The sequence below is a fragment of the Pezoporus flaviventris genome, unplaced genomic scaffold (genome assembly GCF_033815535.1).
Source record: "Pezoporus flaviventris isolate CSIRO_AGI_PZ_B2104156 unplaced genomic scaffold, CSIRO_AGI_Pfla_v1 ptg000016l, whole genome shotgun sequence".
Lineage (NCBI taxonomy): Eukaryota > Metazoa > Chordata > Aves > Psittaciformes > Psittacidae > Pezoporus > Pezoporus flaviventris.
The window spans coordinates 3754186-3769809 of NW_026892564.1; the positions used below are offsets into that span (position 1 = coordinate 3754186).

The 15624-nt window shown below is 45.2% G+C and overlaps 1 protein-coding gene across 1 annotated transcript in view; it reads left to right on the forward strand.

The window, feature by feature from the left end:
- Positions 1 to 8657, forward strand: part of POC1B (POC1 centriolar protein B) — a 63653-nt gene extending 54996 nt beyond the window's left edge. The window contains exon 12 of the mRNA XM_061454653.1: positions 6552 to 8657. Coding sequence (XP_061310637.1) covers positions 6552 to 6611 — 60 coding nt within the window. The 3' untranslated portion in view covers positions 6612 to 8657. The remainder of the gene's footprint in view (positions 1 to 6551) is intronic.
- Positions 8658 to 15624: the final 6967 nt, after the last annotated feature.

The following is a 15624-nucleotide window of genomic DNA, read 5'->3' on the forward strand; positions in this document are numbered from 1 at the left end:
CAGGGTAACAAAGCTGAGCCTTCAGCACTCCATCGTAAAGAACCAGACTGAATGCTTGAGGTCTCCTTTTCAAGATGTCACTTAGGAAGCAGTGTGTGATGTAGCCCATTAACGTTAGCTGTGACACACCCAGTTTCTTTTATTATTATTATTATTATTATTATTAAGGGATGGTTATGCCATAAGAAGCACTGGCTGGGAGATTTCCAACAGCACAGGTTTTTGTCAGAGAATGCCGATTTGTCATGAGCAAAATGTTTCGCAGAAGCGTCTCTGTTTGGATGAACTTCCGATGAAACACAGGCAGGTTTCCATCACAAGCCTGCCTGATTTCCTGCCAGCCTGCCTGGCAGCTCTCCAGGCTCCATGGCTCCGGGACGGCTCTGGACTGAACCTGGGATTCTTCCTGACTTTTTTTTTTGATTTTTTTTTTTTTTTCCTTAATTACAGGGAAAAGGTCTTGGGAGAAACACACATTGGCTACTTCTGATTGTTCAGATTTGGCTATTTTGATAATAAGGACGTCACACAGCCCAGTCCCTTGGTTTGTGAGATGGGAGACCCAGATCAGCCTTTCCTCCCTCCCAGAGAAGCTGCTCAGGTTAAACTGCCCTGCAAGTGAAATACTTTTCATACCACATAAAGCTTCATTCTGGGTGTTTTCAGCAGCCCTCCTGGTGCCAATACTGTCTGCTCCTTTCTACTTTCTAAAACACCTAATTGCACTGCAGTTTCTCTGTACTAGCCGTGCCCTTCAGCACTGGCTCCTTCACCCACTTCTCCCAGGCCAGTTTCTGGTACAGAGGCTGCATCAACCCCTTTAGTGTCTTCTAGGTATTTGTGGCTGCTGGAATTGTGGATATGCAGTAGTTTATTTGGACCTTAGGCACAGAGATGTACTCTACATAGCCGCCTCGGTGGGCAGCTGCTTGTGCTTTGACTGCTGCTCCCTGCTTTATCGGCTCCATCTGCCCTTGGAGCCAGAGATACTTCTCTGTACTTCAGTCTGATTCACCTGGGGGTGCTGGTTATTTAATTTTTCTTCTTTAATGTGGGGTTATCTGAGGGCAGGACCTTGTGCAGCCATCTGCCCAGGATCCTGGGGGCTCAGTAGGTGAAGCAAGCTGGGGAAGACAGATAACTTCTCTTTCACCTCAGGGCTTATGCTGTAGGCAGTCGACTTTATCTGCCTTTGTACTCCAGATTCTCAACCTCAAGCAACCCCCTATGCGGGTTTTTTTCCCTTTGGCCCATCAGTTGCATCAGTATGTTAATTGTGTCTGTGTACTGGGTTAACTTGGCTTTGAAAAGAATCTGGCTGAGAAGAAGCATTTGGCCAATATCAAGATCTGGTAATTTAAACTCTGACTTGATCTTGGTGTTACCAAACAACAGAATCCAGCCGCATGCATCACTTTAATATTCTCTTTAAGCATTAGAGTATCTCATTTTTTCCTCTCAGTTATGATGACATTTTCCCAAAACCCATTACATCTGAAAGTGGGTTGTCCAAGAGGCTAACGCAGCCCACAGGATCAGACTATTGCTGTCACAGCAAGGCCAGAAGCTAAAGAAAGAATGGCAAAAGAAAGGTGTGTGCCCCAGTGTAATTTTCTTGGTGATGTTATAAGCCCTGACAGACCCTGAAACCTCCAAAGAGAAGAGGCTTGAAGTGGAAGAGGCAATGCCAGCAGAAGCTGAATGCAGGCAGAGAGGTAGATAGAGGACAAACATGAACTCTGTTCTGCTTAAGTACAGCCTCTGATAATTAGGCCAAACAGTCTTCCCAATTGTACCCACAGTCTCTGCCTCCTTCAGCACTAATCCTTTATCCAGCCTATATTGTCTGTCCTACTGTAGCCCATCAGTTCTTTGCTTATCTCTTCCTGTGTTTTCACCCTCTCTTCTCTCCCATCCTTTTCCTCTGAAAAAATATTTTGTAGGCTACAATTAGTTCGCTTGGCTGAAGTCTTGTTGGGCATAGCAGGAAGTTTTCTGGATCACTCATGGGTGGAGTTTCCCAAAATCATCAATTTGTTATTAATGTATAAACAATGGGCCTGCCAAACCCTGAATAGCATGAGGCAACCTCAAAATGTGGTACCTCCTCACAGATTTCTCTCATGGGTTACCTAACACAGCACAGACACCAAGACCTCCCCAGTCACACAGCAAAAATGAGCATGGGCATAACCTCAGCACATGCTGGGCGGAATCTGCCTCATGTTCACTTGTTTCTTTTGCTCGGCCTGAAGCACTGGTACTGATACTGTCTGGTAGATGCCTGTTCAAGTAGCCATGAGGAGCCATGATGGATACACAGAAGTGCAGGTGCATTTTCAGTTGCTCATTTCTGCCAGCTGTCATGGGATAAGGAGCTGTGTAACAACAACATTGTTTGCAGCAGCTATGGGATCGAGTTTGAATCAGTACATTGTCTGCAAGAGGATTTTAAGTAAATAATACAGTTGATCAGCACTAATATGGCTTGATATACAGAATCACCTCACTCATTTGGGAGCCCTTGCTCCTGGTTAGGAAGGCGGTGGGCAAGAGTTCCTACAATTATTTCAACCACAGAGTAGGAGTGCCACAAAGAGCCCTCATTTCCTGCATTTCTTTTTCAAAGAGGCCATTCCCACAAATTTCATATCTGAATGGAATTGTCCATGCTAGGTATCCTTCCAGGATCTGAAGAAACAGATAAAATGTGACCTCCTCCCCGCTGCCCTTTGGATGTTTGCTGGAGACCTTCTGGCACCAGAAAGCATACAGACAGCTGATGGGAGCAAACCAGTGTAGGAGACATTTCTTCTGAAAACATAGGCGGGCCACTCAGTGAAAGCTATAACAGAGAATGACCCAGGCCAGAAGAAATGTGGATGCAGTGGGATCAAGACTAGCTCAGCATGGGCACTGAGGCTGGGGTGAGAGAAGAGAACCACTGAGTGGATGGGGATGGTATAAGACAACAAGGAGTTTGAAGCAAGACTGAAGAGATTTGTAATGCTGGGAAAAGTCAAGCTTGGGACAGCAGGAAGAAATTACCCTTGTCCATTAGGCCCTGTTTCCTACCAGTTTGCGGAACAGCCTCTTGCTCAATTAAATGACTGTTGAGCCACTTGCTCGGCATCTTCCCCAACTGTGCACTTTCCCTATGGCACAAGTGGTAACACCCTGCTAGTGCAGTTGGTTGCTTCACCTGCTCCAGAGGCAAACATCAATGTGGTTAACTTGTAAAACACCAAGAAAATGCACAGAGAAAACTATCTGGAGGTCTGAGTTAAAATCATTTTACTAAGGCAGCTCTTGAGAATTGAATTTTATCTCTGCATCTGTATCATCAGCCTGGCAGCTGTACTCTGTGTAGGAAGCAGTGGGATGGAGATCTGAAAAAGGCTGGCAAGGAGGGGGTGTAAAACCCAAAACCTGGAGACTGTGAAGTTATAAGCAAATGGTTTGAATTCTTGGTTGAGATGTGAGAGATGCTACAGGGGAGAAAGCAACAGAATTAGAAGCAAGAGACAGTGAAAAGCAGTGCTATGGTTATAGATCCAGTCAATAGCTTTTGTGTCAATAGGAAGATGAAGAGGTGAGGGAAGAGCCTTTAGAGGGAAGGAATTAGTTCTGCATTAAAACTGTGAGAAGCAGAAATGTGAAAAGCTGCAGATGAGGTTGCATGCTATCCTGCCTGGGAAAAGGGTTCTGCTGTCTATCTAACCATGGGTTTATGAACCATAGCTCATGTTTATTTGTTGCTCTTCCTATTCGATTTTATGATGGTGAGTGCATCCTTTTGCATTTTTTAAATCAATGTGATGCTTGCAGATTGATTTGCCACACTAACATCCTCTCTTGATCCATTCAGCCTCTAATGAACAGCTCATGCTGACTTCCTCTCATGTGTTCATGACCCCGCTGACTCCAAGGCATTTTCCAGCCTCCTGAATACCCTGCGGCACTTTTCCCTTGCTCCCTTCTTGCTGGTGGCACTGAGCAGGTATCACTTTGGCTGCTGTGCCTGCTGCTCTGCCTGTTGAAAGCAGGAAGTCCCACTCTCCAGCTAGATGCTTCCCCACATGTATCCATCAAGCACTGGAGGCTCTGTGCCATGGAAAGGCAGCGAGCTAGGCACAGCATCATCAGGGAGCCCAAAACGTTTGATCTCCGACAAAGCCCAGCACTGCCACTGAGAACACTTTACTTCAAGCTGTGTCTGCTGCTTCCCCAGTTTGTCTTCACCTGAAATCCCTGGCTGTATGGCGAGGGGAGACCGGGTTTGCTTTCCAGGGTACAGCAAGGGTTTGGAGCAGCAGCCTCAGGTAGGTGCAGGGGCAGAAATAAAGGAAACCTGCTCAGTGAACTAGAAATTCCCACACTCTGTTGTCAAACATGCTTGTTCACTGGTGTGGAAAAGGGAAGCTGAGGAGAAAAGAAATGAATTAGAAAGCATTTTAATTGGGATTACAGGCATATGGTGTGCTGCCATTTGTTTTCCCCTTCCTGCTCTGCAGTGGGGCTCTACCTTCACACATTTGCCTTTATTTGTCATGTCAAAAGGGGAGACAGCAAGCGTCTTTTTCCTCCCTCCTCTCTGGGGCCATGCTAGCAGCACTCCTTTCACCCCGAGCTTTGCCAAAGGGACAGTTGTGATTCTCAGCAAAGGTGTGGCCAGGTTGCAACAGCAGATTAAGCAGCTCCAATTTATTTTTATCCAACTTTACAGCTGTTGTTGGAGGGCCTTTGCTATTTCCCAGCAGCAGAAAGGGATGGATTCAAGGGGAGAGAGGGGACGTGATGTCCGCAGTACCACAGACACATAATTCACCAGCAGATGGATTGTTAGGTTTTATTGTTATGATAGTATATTTAGTGTTTTGTAAAAAGCTACTTAGGGAGCTGTTTCCCTTGTTGTACAGCAGTTTGTTAGCTGTAAGATTCAGACATAAGCCTTTAATTATGCCTAGCGTCTCTGCAAATGCAATTTCAGTTCTCTCCCCTGCCTCACGCAGCATCTTGGGATGCTCTGCATTTGAATGTGAGCAAGCTATTGTTTAACATGGCTTTAAATCATTACAGAAATGTTGTGTAGCATCCACTGGGAAAGCCTGCTCCCATCTGCCCTCTTCATTTCTCACAGTTGCTTTGGGAACCAGGGCCAGTAATCACAGAAATTCTGTTTAAAGGTCAAGTGCAGAGTAGCGTTATCTTCACACAGTGTGCAAGCTAATAACAGGTGAAGGTGTTGCTCAGAAACATTTAAAGAGGAATGTAAAGCTTAAGTACCTTTCACAGCCTTCACATAAGCGGCTTTCCATTCATTTCCCAAAACTGTATATGACACAGTATAGGCCTTGCATGGGACTTAGAAGTTAATGCCCACTTAAAATAAAATGTCTCTGCATGGTTAAGCCAAACTGAACCTCTCCTGCCTCCCCTGACATAAACCCTCTCAGTAGCCTTCAGTCAGCTCAGTGCCGTGGCATCCCAGCCTGACCTTAACTCTGAGCCTGCAGCTCCTGAATAAAAGTACAGCTTCTATTTTTCTTCTGAGAAATATGTATTTTTTAATATGGCTTAGACTTGCAGGAGTATAAAAGTATATAAAAGTTGCCTAATGTTATGCAGTATATCCTACATTTGATGCTCCTTTTGTCCCAGAGTTTCTGTTTCAAATAATGATGAAAAAAGTTGTATTAAATTTACATCAAAGGAAAGTTGGAGAAGCAGAAACATGAATAACAAACACATGCATAATGTGATTCTGAACAAAGAAACCTGTGCCGTCAGTGCAGGGATAGGCCACGTGGGAACACATGTATGTCATTGCAGCATATTGCTAACACATGTGGGGGTCACACAGATACGTCTGGGGGCAGCTGAGATCCCTGTTTGAAGGTAAATTTGATAGAATCTGGTTCGTAGGTACTGTGGCAATGACTGCATTTTACATCTTTATAGAGTGGTTACCACAGTCCTTTATGTGTTATCGTGTAGAGGTTTCCATAAACAGGGTGTGCCAAAGGGAAGGTATAAAGAATACATAAATAGTCAGTGTAAAGATTCACTGGGATGAAAAATTACAGATGACAATGATGTTCTGAAAGTAGTTCATACACCTCTTTAAAATGAAGGAAAACAACAACAAAATCATGAAATTGTAAGGAATCTTGCCCACCCAGACCTCAGAGCTCCAAAGCAGGTTTTTAGCAGCTTGCTAAATTACCAGCTTCTCCAGTGGAACACAGAGCACAGCCAAGGGGCCATGGCTTTGCATAGAAGTGAGGATGCATTTGCCCAGAGCAACTGTAAGGCTCTGGATTCAGGATCTTAGTTCAGAGCTCTTCAGCAGGAGCTGAGGACATGCAAGTCTTTTGCAAAGGTAATTCAGACTGTTCTGGAAGTGATTTAGCATTCTATACTCGTTACGCAGAAACAGGCATTCTTGACATTTGTTCGCAATACTCCTGGTTTGGTTTCACCAGGTATTTGTAATCTTGAGCAGACAGTGTCTATTATTCTGAATGCATTCCTGCTTTCCTTATTAGCAGCTCTGGCCGCTGTTCTGCTGTCCTTCATGTCACCCTGGAACTGAGGCAGCACTCCACTGACTGGCTGGTCTTTATCACCAGATTTTCCAAATGCTCAGCACCCGTAACACTGCAGCGGATTTTCAGGAGCAGGCAGCCATCAGCTATGGTAATTATAGTGAGGGCCAAATTCTCAACAGCGCTTAGCATTTTGCCCCAAATCTGGTCCCAGGCGTGGATACACAGTGCTTTCCTGCAGAAATCACAGCCCCAAGTTTGGGAGTCACCTAATTCTGTGCCCCACAGAGGAGTCCCAGCTGGGAAGTGTGTGGTCAGGATGAAGGTGGGAGGTAGGTGCCTTTCACACACGGTAATGCTGGTTTATGACGCATGGGGTGCCACAGGACAGAAAAAATGAGAATCCAACTATTACAGAATGATAGTTATGAACAGGAGGAATCCGTAAATACAATATGCATTTTATGTTAATAAAATCATGTGACTGGCCCAATGCATATAGGGTTTGATGTGAAATAGCCACTTAAGTTTTGGCACATTATAGCTAAACATACTGGAGCAGGTCTTTAAACCTCGGGCCCCTAAATTGCTCTTAATGAATCTCCAAAAAGTACCTAACGAAACCAAGATTTAGATGCTAAGATCTTAAATTTCCATCTATATTACTACTGAAAGATGCTTAGAGCTGCACAAATTCAAAACAGTTGGGAAAAAAAAATCACTGAAACAGAATTATAATCAACCTTAAAATAGTAGTTTTCAAGACAGTAATGAATAAAGGCAGTTGTAAAAGTAGGTTTTTTGAACTTCTGCCTCACCAAAGGCAAAGCCAAGGGTAAAATAATGAAATCACTGAATGCAGGATTAGGGTTATCTAAGGGCCTCTGTCCCTTCTAATTGACCCTTGAAAACTATCCTGCCTATTTTGGGAGCAGAGTAAATGAAGGCAGCTCACCAGTTCTGAGACTAATACAAACAAATGTTAAACAGACGAAAAAGAAACCCCAACGGAGCAAACAAAGAAAAAGTCCCCGAGCCAAAACCAAGCAAGCAACCAAAGACCCCTGCCAGTCCCTCAAGGTAGGCAAGGTCGCTCCTGATTGACAGGCAGGTGAAGCTGCTCCAGGTCAGATGTGATGCGGAAAGCCATGACAACACAGTGACGGACCACTCTGGCACGTGGGGCTCGGTTTGAGTACAAGCCCTTACTCCTCAGCTGTATTTCAGTGCTTTGCTATCATGGCCCAGGCTGCCATCCCCCAGCTGTACAGAAACTGCGCTCACAGTGTACCTGAATGCTTGCACAGCACCCCACCGCATGGCAGTTGCTGGAGCTCTGCCCTGCCAAGGTCAGTGGGAATTTCTGTCACTGACTTTGGAGCAGGCAGGATTTCCCCCCATGGACACACACACCTCCTCCCGGATGCATGTGCATATGAGTGTTTGTGTATATACATAAGCTTTACAGTACAAAGTACTTACAGGAAGGCATCTTCTCTCTTTAAACATTTTACTTCAACTTCACGTTGTGTGAAGTCAGACCCTAACTGTCACAGCTGCAGTTTCTCACAGCTTAATGGCATTACAAACCCTTCTTGCTCCGGACTGCTGCAATAACAATCAGGCTGGGAGGAAGGGGAAATGAGCAGTGTAGCACACGCTGTACCTTCCAGCCACCAGCTATTGTTAAGAGCACACTGCTCCAGACAGAGTGGCAGCGAGGCACAGGGTGGGAAGCAGGTGTAACCTGCCAGGAACACCAGTCTATCAACAGTTGACTTAATTCAAACAAGTACCACTACTTCTGAGCTGCCTCTTGCCACCAAGCTGAAAGAGGTTTTACATTCCTGTTGCTCAACACTTGAAAGTTTAACAAATGCCTTTATGGCAAACCAAGAGGTCATTTTCTCATGTCGGCACTTTGGTCATTCATCTGCAGAGTCACCAACCATAACATAGCATTTCACCTGCAACAGTTTGCTCTAGGAGGCATGTTTCCAGATGCTTTGCTATGGTTTGGGTTCTTTACAGAACTGCAATCTCTCCTCCTTGCTTGTCCTGCTTGTCCAGCTTGTTCTTCTCCCATTCTCTTCAGAAAGTCCCACTAGCAAAGGCTGCCCAGGCCCGATGGAGTACTTTGCTCAAGCCAGTTCTACACAGGCACAACTGGCCAGGTTTGGACTGCTGCTGAGTCGTCCAAGCCCAATTCAATTACCTCACCCCCTAAATTCAATCACACTGTGGTGCTAGAGAACTAGTCTGCACCTGCTGAGCACCTGTGCTGTTCTGGGACACCCTCTAGGATGGTTTATAAACGTCAGTGTGATAGTCCTTGCCAATGTGCTTGAAGCCAGTAGCTCACGTTCAAACCCCTTCTTTGCCTTAGTGTGAGTTACTGTCCTGCACTGCAATATGAAAGCCTATTTGGATCAGGTTTTAGTTCACGGTGCTCTTGATCTGCAGCCTTTATTAATACCTTGTTTTTAGATACCTACTTCTGTTTGCTGAGCACTCACACACCATGCAGTGCAATATAAATGAGCGTGTTCTGCCCTACTGCCACACCATAAACAAGCATGATCAAAGAACATCACGTCTATGCCTGGTACTATCCATTAGGACATTACCTCTGCTCCTTTTCCTCCACTGAGGCCTGGAAATGAAGCACTGCCTCATATACACCCCACTCATGAAATGCCTTCCCTGGCTAGCTGTTCCCTGTCCAGGATTATCCATCAGCTTAAATTACCTTGCTTGGTAAGGTAATCACTGGACCATAAGAAATCCTGGCATTTTCTGTCCCTTACTAAGCATCTTCTCTACTTGTGCCTTACATTTCTCTTCTTCGTATAGTTATTGGTGCTATTTTACCACCCAATCATTTTAGGGAAAGAGAATCCACCCCTGTCTTCTCCTCCCCCTCATTCAGCCGCTTTCAACTCCAGTTGGACTCTGCTTGGTTTTCTTCAGGAGTTAGCTTCCAGCTTCCTCAGCTGCCCTTGCATCACATCCAAACAGGGTGACGCTGCCCTGTTCCTGGTAACTTGGTTTATTTGGGTGATGCTGGGAAAAAAAAAAATGGAAAATAACCCTCAGAAGTAGTGTTTCCCCCAAGGAAAATTCTCTTCTTTAAATAGTCCATTTGCATTTGGGAGGAAAAATACAATTTTAATCTCATTAACACACGATTCCCCAGTCATCTGCACTTCTGAGCTCTGTAGCTATTTTATCTTCGCTCCTAATACATGTGATTTAACCTGGAGCTATGATGTATAGATTCAGACTAAAAAAAGGAGTGGAAAGTCTGTCTCCACTTCGGCTTTTTTTCACACAGCAGCAACACTGGACAACAATGACTTGCAAGCAGTTTTGCACTGAACAAAATACATCTGTCCCTGCACTGGAATGGAGACATCTGTCTGTGCCCCGAGAGCTGCTGTTGTCTCCTCATCTATCACTTCCCACTTGTGGCATCACTGCATCTAGTCAACAGTAACTCGCCGTCTGCACTGCCAAGAAACTTTGCAAACGTTCTGAATTTCACACCAGGAAAGGCCATAAGATGCATTTTGTATGTCAAATGCCTCAGAAACTGTTTCTGTACTACTTTAAACCAAAATACATACAGTTCTATGTCGTTCGTTGTGGTTCTTTTTTGCTGTGTTGTTTTTGAGTACTGCTATAATGTACCCTAATAAATCATTTCACATTTTGCTTTGCACCTTTCAGCATTGCACTGCTTATGTCTGATTAAGAAATTAAATGGGAAGGGGTAAGAAGCCATATGGGACTGGGCTGGCACAGTCCAGGCCACAGCATGTAAACTCAGTGATGTAAAGTCCAGTCTCCTGTGTACTGTAAGTGTGCTTGTAAGAATAACAAACTTGCCTAATTCTTACAGAGGTATAATGACACCAGCCAGTCTCCCTAAGTCTGTTTCTATCCCAGTGTTGGGTCTGCTGAACCATCTGGGGGACATTGGAACGATGGCTCAAACCAGCTGGGATTCCTGGCTCAGGGGAAGCAAGCGCCACACAGATATGCCTGTATTGCTTCCCCAGAGCCAGATGAAGCAAGAAGTAAAATGGCTGTGTCCCTGCAGAGCTAAGCCCAAACCCATCAGCTCTACACAGAGCTGGCTATGACACAAGTGCCTGACCTTCCAACAGGGAAGCGGCTGGGACATGGGGCAGAGAAACCCAAGCTGTTTCCACTGTGGCTATGTTGGAGCATGAAACCTACACTGAGGGCAAGCTCTTCTTCAAGCCATTGAAGTGTCAGCGCGCTGCACTACCAGCCCAGCTACTGGAGGATTTATTATCTGGAGTGGAGGACCTGCCTGGGTAGCACTCGCTCACTGTCGCTGCATGCAACACATCCCTTCAGAAACCAGAGTGCTGGGAAGGTAACATGGTGATGCCTTGAACTCTCTGTGAGAATTAGGAAAAGTTGTTCCTGTGTTGTCTGTATTCTTTCCATTACCAGGAGTAGCCAACCTCCAGTGAAGGAAATCCACATCATTTTGTAATGTTAGGAAAACAGACACTTAACTACAATAACCCCTGCACTGCCTACTCCACCATTATGCCCTGCAATTCAGGTATATCTGATCATAGATGACATGTATCACTGGAGAGATGCTTGCCCACAGCTCTCATCTTCACAGTATTTCTTTTTCAACTCCTTGTGCTAAATAGGAAGCTTCAGCACTGGGCTTACTAAAAGCACTCACGTCTTTGTTGTGTTCTGTTCCCAGAAGTCAATGATTACTTCAGAGGGAGCAGTGATTCCGGTGCTGACTGTCTCTGGCAGCCCTTCCTCACGGAATATTTTAAGAACCTAAATGGCCAAAAAAATCAAATTTGACTTTTAAAAAATCAAATTATCTAAAATAATAAAAGGAAGTTATCAACTAACATCTTGCTCTGAAGCACTGTTTATAAAGATCAATAAAACATTTACATATTTCACAAATGAATTTCTGATGGGATTTCTAATTTGTAAGAAAATTTGTCACTAGTGTAGCTTGTCTAAATTGAAAGGAAAATGAATTTCAACATACTTAAAATCCCCCCAAAGTGGAAATTCCCGGTTCTAATCTACTCTGAAGAACACTAAGAACATTTCATATTTTTATGGCAGCAGATCAGAATGGCAGCATTCCTTTCTTCCATATGGCACGGATGATGCAAAATAATATCGACTCAGAAGAAAAAATAATCTGTGACTAGTTGGAATACAATGAAAAGAGCTTTGTTGAAATGGTCTTTTCAGAGCATCATCCCTCATAGCTCAGAACCTCACAGCGCGAGTTTGGCATAAACTGTGCTATGCCAAACTTCCGCCTTCAATGCTTCAAACTTCAGGCTTGCTTCTGCACTGCTGTCAGCCAGAGGTGCAGAATTTGCCCCTGGGCAACCTGCTCTGGCTGACCTTGTTCTTAGCAGGGGGCTTGGACTGGATAGTCTCCAGAGGTCCCTGTCAGATTTGGCCTACTGCTTAAACAGCCTCTTTTCCCCAAACCTTAATCACAGCTTACCTCCCCTTTGCTCTCTTCCCCGCTCGCCTTCTCTCCAGAATCCACTTCTCTGCACCTAGCTCAGGGAATGGTGGTGGCCACCAGTGTCCACTGACAGGGATGCCAGCATCAGGCTGCACCCCTCCACGCCCAGCATGACCTTCATGCTGCCTGGCTGGTGCTTGCAAACGGCAGCATCCCCCTGCGGAGGGGGTGGTGGTGTGCAGAGGCTGTGACTGCACTCCCCAAACAGTGAGCTTTTTGCAGCAAAATGGCTGGTCCAAATGGCCTTTTTTGCCAGTGAAGAAGGTCTGTGCTTCCAGGGCTCTGCAGGTGCAAGCGTGGCAGCCACTGAGGGAGCACTACTGAACCAAGCCACAGACCCCACTGGGCAGCACCAGAATAGCCAGTTACTTCATGGCCTATGAAAGAGGGAATGGCCTAAAAGTTACCCTGCACTATTAGCATCAGTCCAAGAGGCTGAGGTGAAAATTCATTCGCAAGAGGATTTTCGCATTAAAATGTCCTGAAATGCAAATGCAAAAGAAAAAAGGCTCATGAGATCCACTGTTCAAATAGTGACAAACAGCAGCCACTGTCTCGGAAGACAGAACTATGTAAAAAAAATATTTGTACAAATCTAAGCAGCTGCCCTGAGCTCACCATTTTTAACACAAATGAGACATCTTTTTGCCATGTTAGACCTCCAGAGATGCTGCTTCTGGTGTGCTCCTTTGTCAATTTGTGAGATGAATCTGGGACCTGGGACATCTCACCCAATCTGTATTCATTTTATGGCTGAGTTTAAAGCGTCTCTTGCTTATAGAGAAGGAACTAACTTCGTATTTTTCTCCCAATGATGTATTTAAGTACCCTGCACACCTATTTTACAATCTTTTTTAAATCAAGCTGTCACTGCCTTGACATGGCTACTTAGAATTAATTTTTCTTAGAACAATATAAACGGCATCATGTCTTTGCTTGTCCAAGGAGGGCAAGAACATCTTGTAAGCATAAAATTCCCAAGATCCTCCCACAGACATGGTTATCTACACCCTACAAGCAGTTTTTTGTGTTCTGCATTCACAGTGGGTTTGGAAGTTTATAGAGGCAAACCAAAGTGTGCAGCGATAGCGGTTTGTCTCCCTATGAGCATGCATGTGAGGATCAGATAATTAGGTAACCAGTGGACTAAGCATCTGGTATTTCTATCCATCTTGATGAGATAAAGAAATAATTCAGTTTGAATTCCATTTCTGGGAAATTGGAGACTTCTCTGATCATAGAGTCCACTATGTAGTTCGTACTCTCAGGTTTTACAGTGCTGAAGGGTGCTGCAGGCCACGGAGAAGTATTTGATTTATGGGGCAATTACATACTTAAACAGTAGGAAATCACCTTGCATTTATACTAAAGCAAAGAAAAAATGCCATATGCATTATGCAATAAAAAAGTGAATGAATAAAAGCCCATACCCAAAGTACTGGGCTCCCTGAGAAGGCTGTTTCAAAACCGAGTGGTGCAAGTAAACTGATCACAAATCAAAGCTGCTGACTGGGAAGTGTTTTGCTTCAGATGCAGGGACTGAAAAGGCATGCAGGGGTAGCTGTCACCCCTGTGACCGGCTGCAGAGCTGGGCCCCCAGTCTGAGATGTACAGCTTCAGGGCAGCACTCAGCACTCCCAGCACCCATCCTGCTCCTGCGCTAAGCTGTACTTTGTCAACCTTGAAGCAATACCCAGAAGAGGGTGGAGACTAATGTCTTTTCCATTACCTGAAGAGCTCACAAACACATCTTCCTTCCCTCCTCTCCCACACTCAGCAAGGCTGGAGGCTCTCTGGAAGGCAGCCTGGTATGGAGGGACATGGCAGCACTCCCAGGCCAGGGCTGGTAAACACCCACAGAGAGATGAAGGAGCGCCGGCGCACCGGATGTGCATCACTGGGGATTTAGGGTTGCATCCAGGGTAGGTGATCCAAGAGCCTCTGTAACTCCCATCAGTGCCTGTAAGGCCATGGGTGTTTATCTGAACAGCAGCGCTTTCCACAGGACCCACCAAAACAGAAAAGCTGTGCTCTTTGGGCTAGGGCAGGAGCCATCACTGCTGTGGCAGAACTGACTGTGAAGAGCAGTCTGGTGCGCTGGGGAAAGCAACATCCATGCCAAAAGCCCCAGCATGAAGCCAAACCACTGACACCAACCCAAACCATCCGCCTGCTATTTGCGCGGGGCCAGGCCCTACATCTGAGAGGATGAATCTTTTACAGTCAGTGAATTTTATGGCCTGCTGAATCGTTTCTGACCACATGTGAACACAAGTTGCACTACGTTGTTATTTCAGCTCTGAGGAAGTGTTTGACTTTGAAGCAGCACCGAGGAGAAATCTGCTGTGAAGGGTTTTACTGTCCCTGCACCTGGTGCTGCACACATATCCCACCACGTTTATCACTACAGGTGATTGACAATATGCGGGTTGCAATGGGAAACTCACGTGCTATTTGAGGCTGCAAATTCTGCCAACACGTAGAAGTTCTCAGTGTGATCAAGCCCAAGTACCAGTATCCTTAATCCTCAAAACAGTACTCGATTTTAAAATTCACCATCCAAAAAATATCAATAACAAGGGGTATGGTCTACACGTTATGGTAAGCTGCCTTTATGATTTTGAGATTTTCTTTTTTAGGCACAAAGGCTATAAAGACTGGTTTCAGATCCTTGAAAACCGAGATTGCCATGCAATTGCAAGCCTTGAGTTGCTAGGGGTTTAGCAGAAAACAACCTATGTCATGAGATTCACACTAAAGTTGGAAGTGAGCCAAACTGCAGTGTCACTGCAGCACAGGTGTGCAGAACTGCAGTAGCTTCATCATCATAAAACTAGTTATGCAGTAGAAATGTCTCATAAGCCTGTATTGTATTCCTTGCAAGTCAGAAAGGACATTCCATTACAGCCACAGAAGCCAGCCAACAAAACCTGTGGAGCCCATGCTACCCTCCCAAACTCTCCATACTACCAGTACAAAGGCCCACGGGAAGTAGTAGACGAGTGCCACTCAACGCTGCATTGAGCCTGTGTTTTCGCAGGGAGTTTGTCCTGGGGATATTAAGAAATTTTTCCCTTCAGTTTCCATATCAGGTTTTCAGATCAGCGCTCTTCCCAGCCTCTCCTCCTCCGGGCTGCTCGCAGTGTGGAGTGCTCTTTTCCTGTTTACCCTCACATCCCTTTTTATTACCAGGCAGAGCTTTTTTTTCTCTAAAGCACACTCAGGCGCCTGCTTGTTTTTTCTGAAGCTCTACAGGGATTTGTTGGCGTCTTTTGCAGCAGGTCATCCTGTTTTCAGACAAAGTTCCTGTCCTGTTAAAAACAATCATTTCTGGATGTCTCTGTATACAGCTCCTGCTTTTAATCACCCTGAGTCCTTGAGCCATGCAATCTGCACTCCAAATATTTAGGTTTTGCTTGTTTGTGGCTAAAAAAGAAAAGCAAAGAATAGCCCACAGAACATTTTCAAGCTGCCACCCTTGTGCAGGACAGGGGACCTCTGTGCACTGCAGGT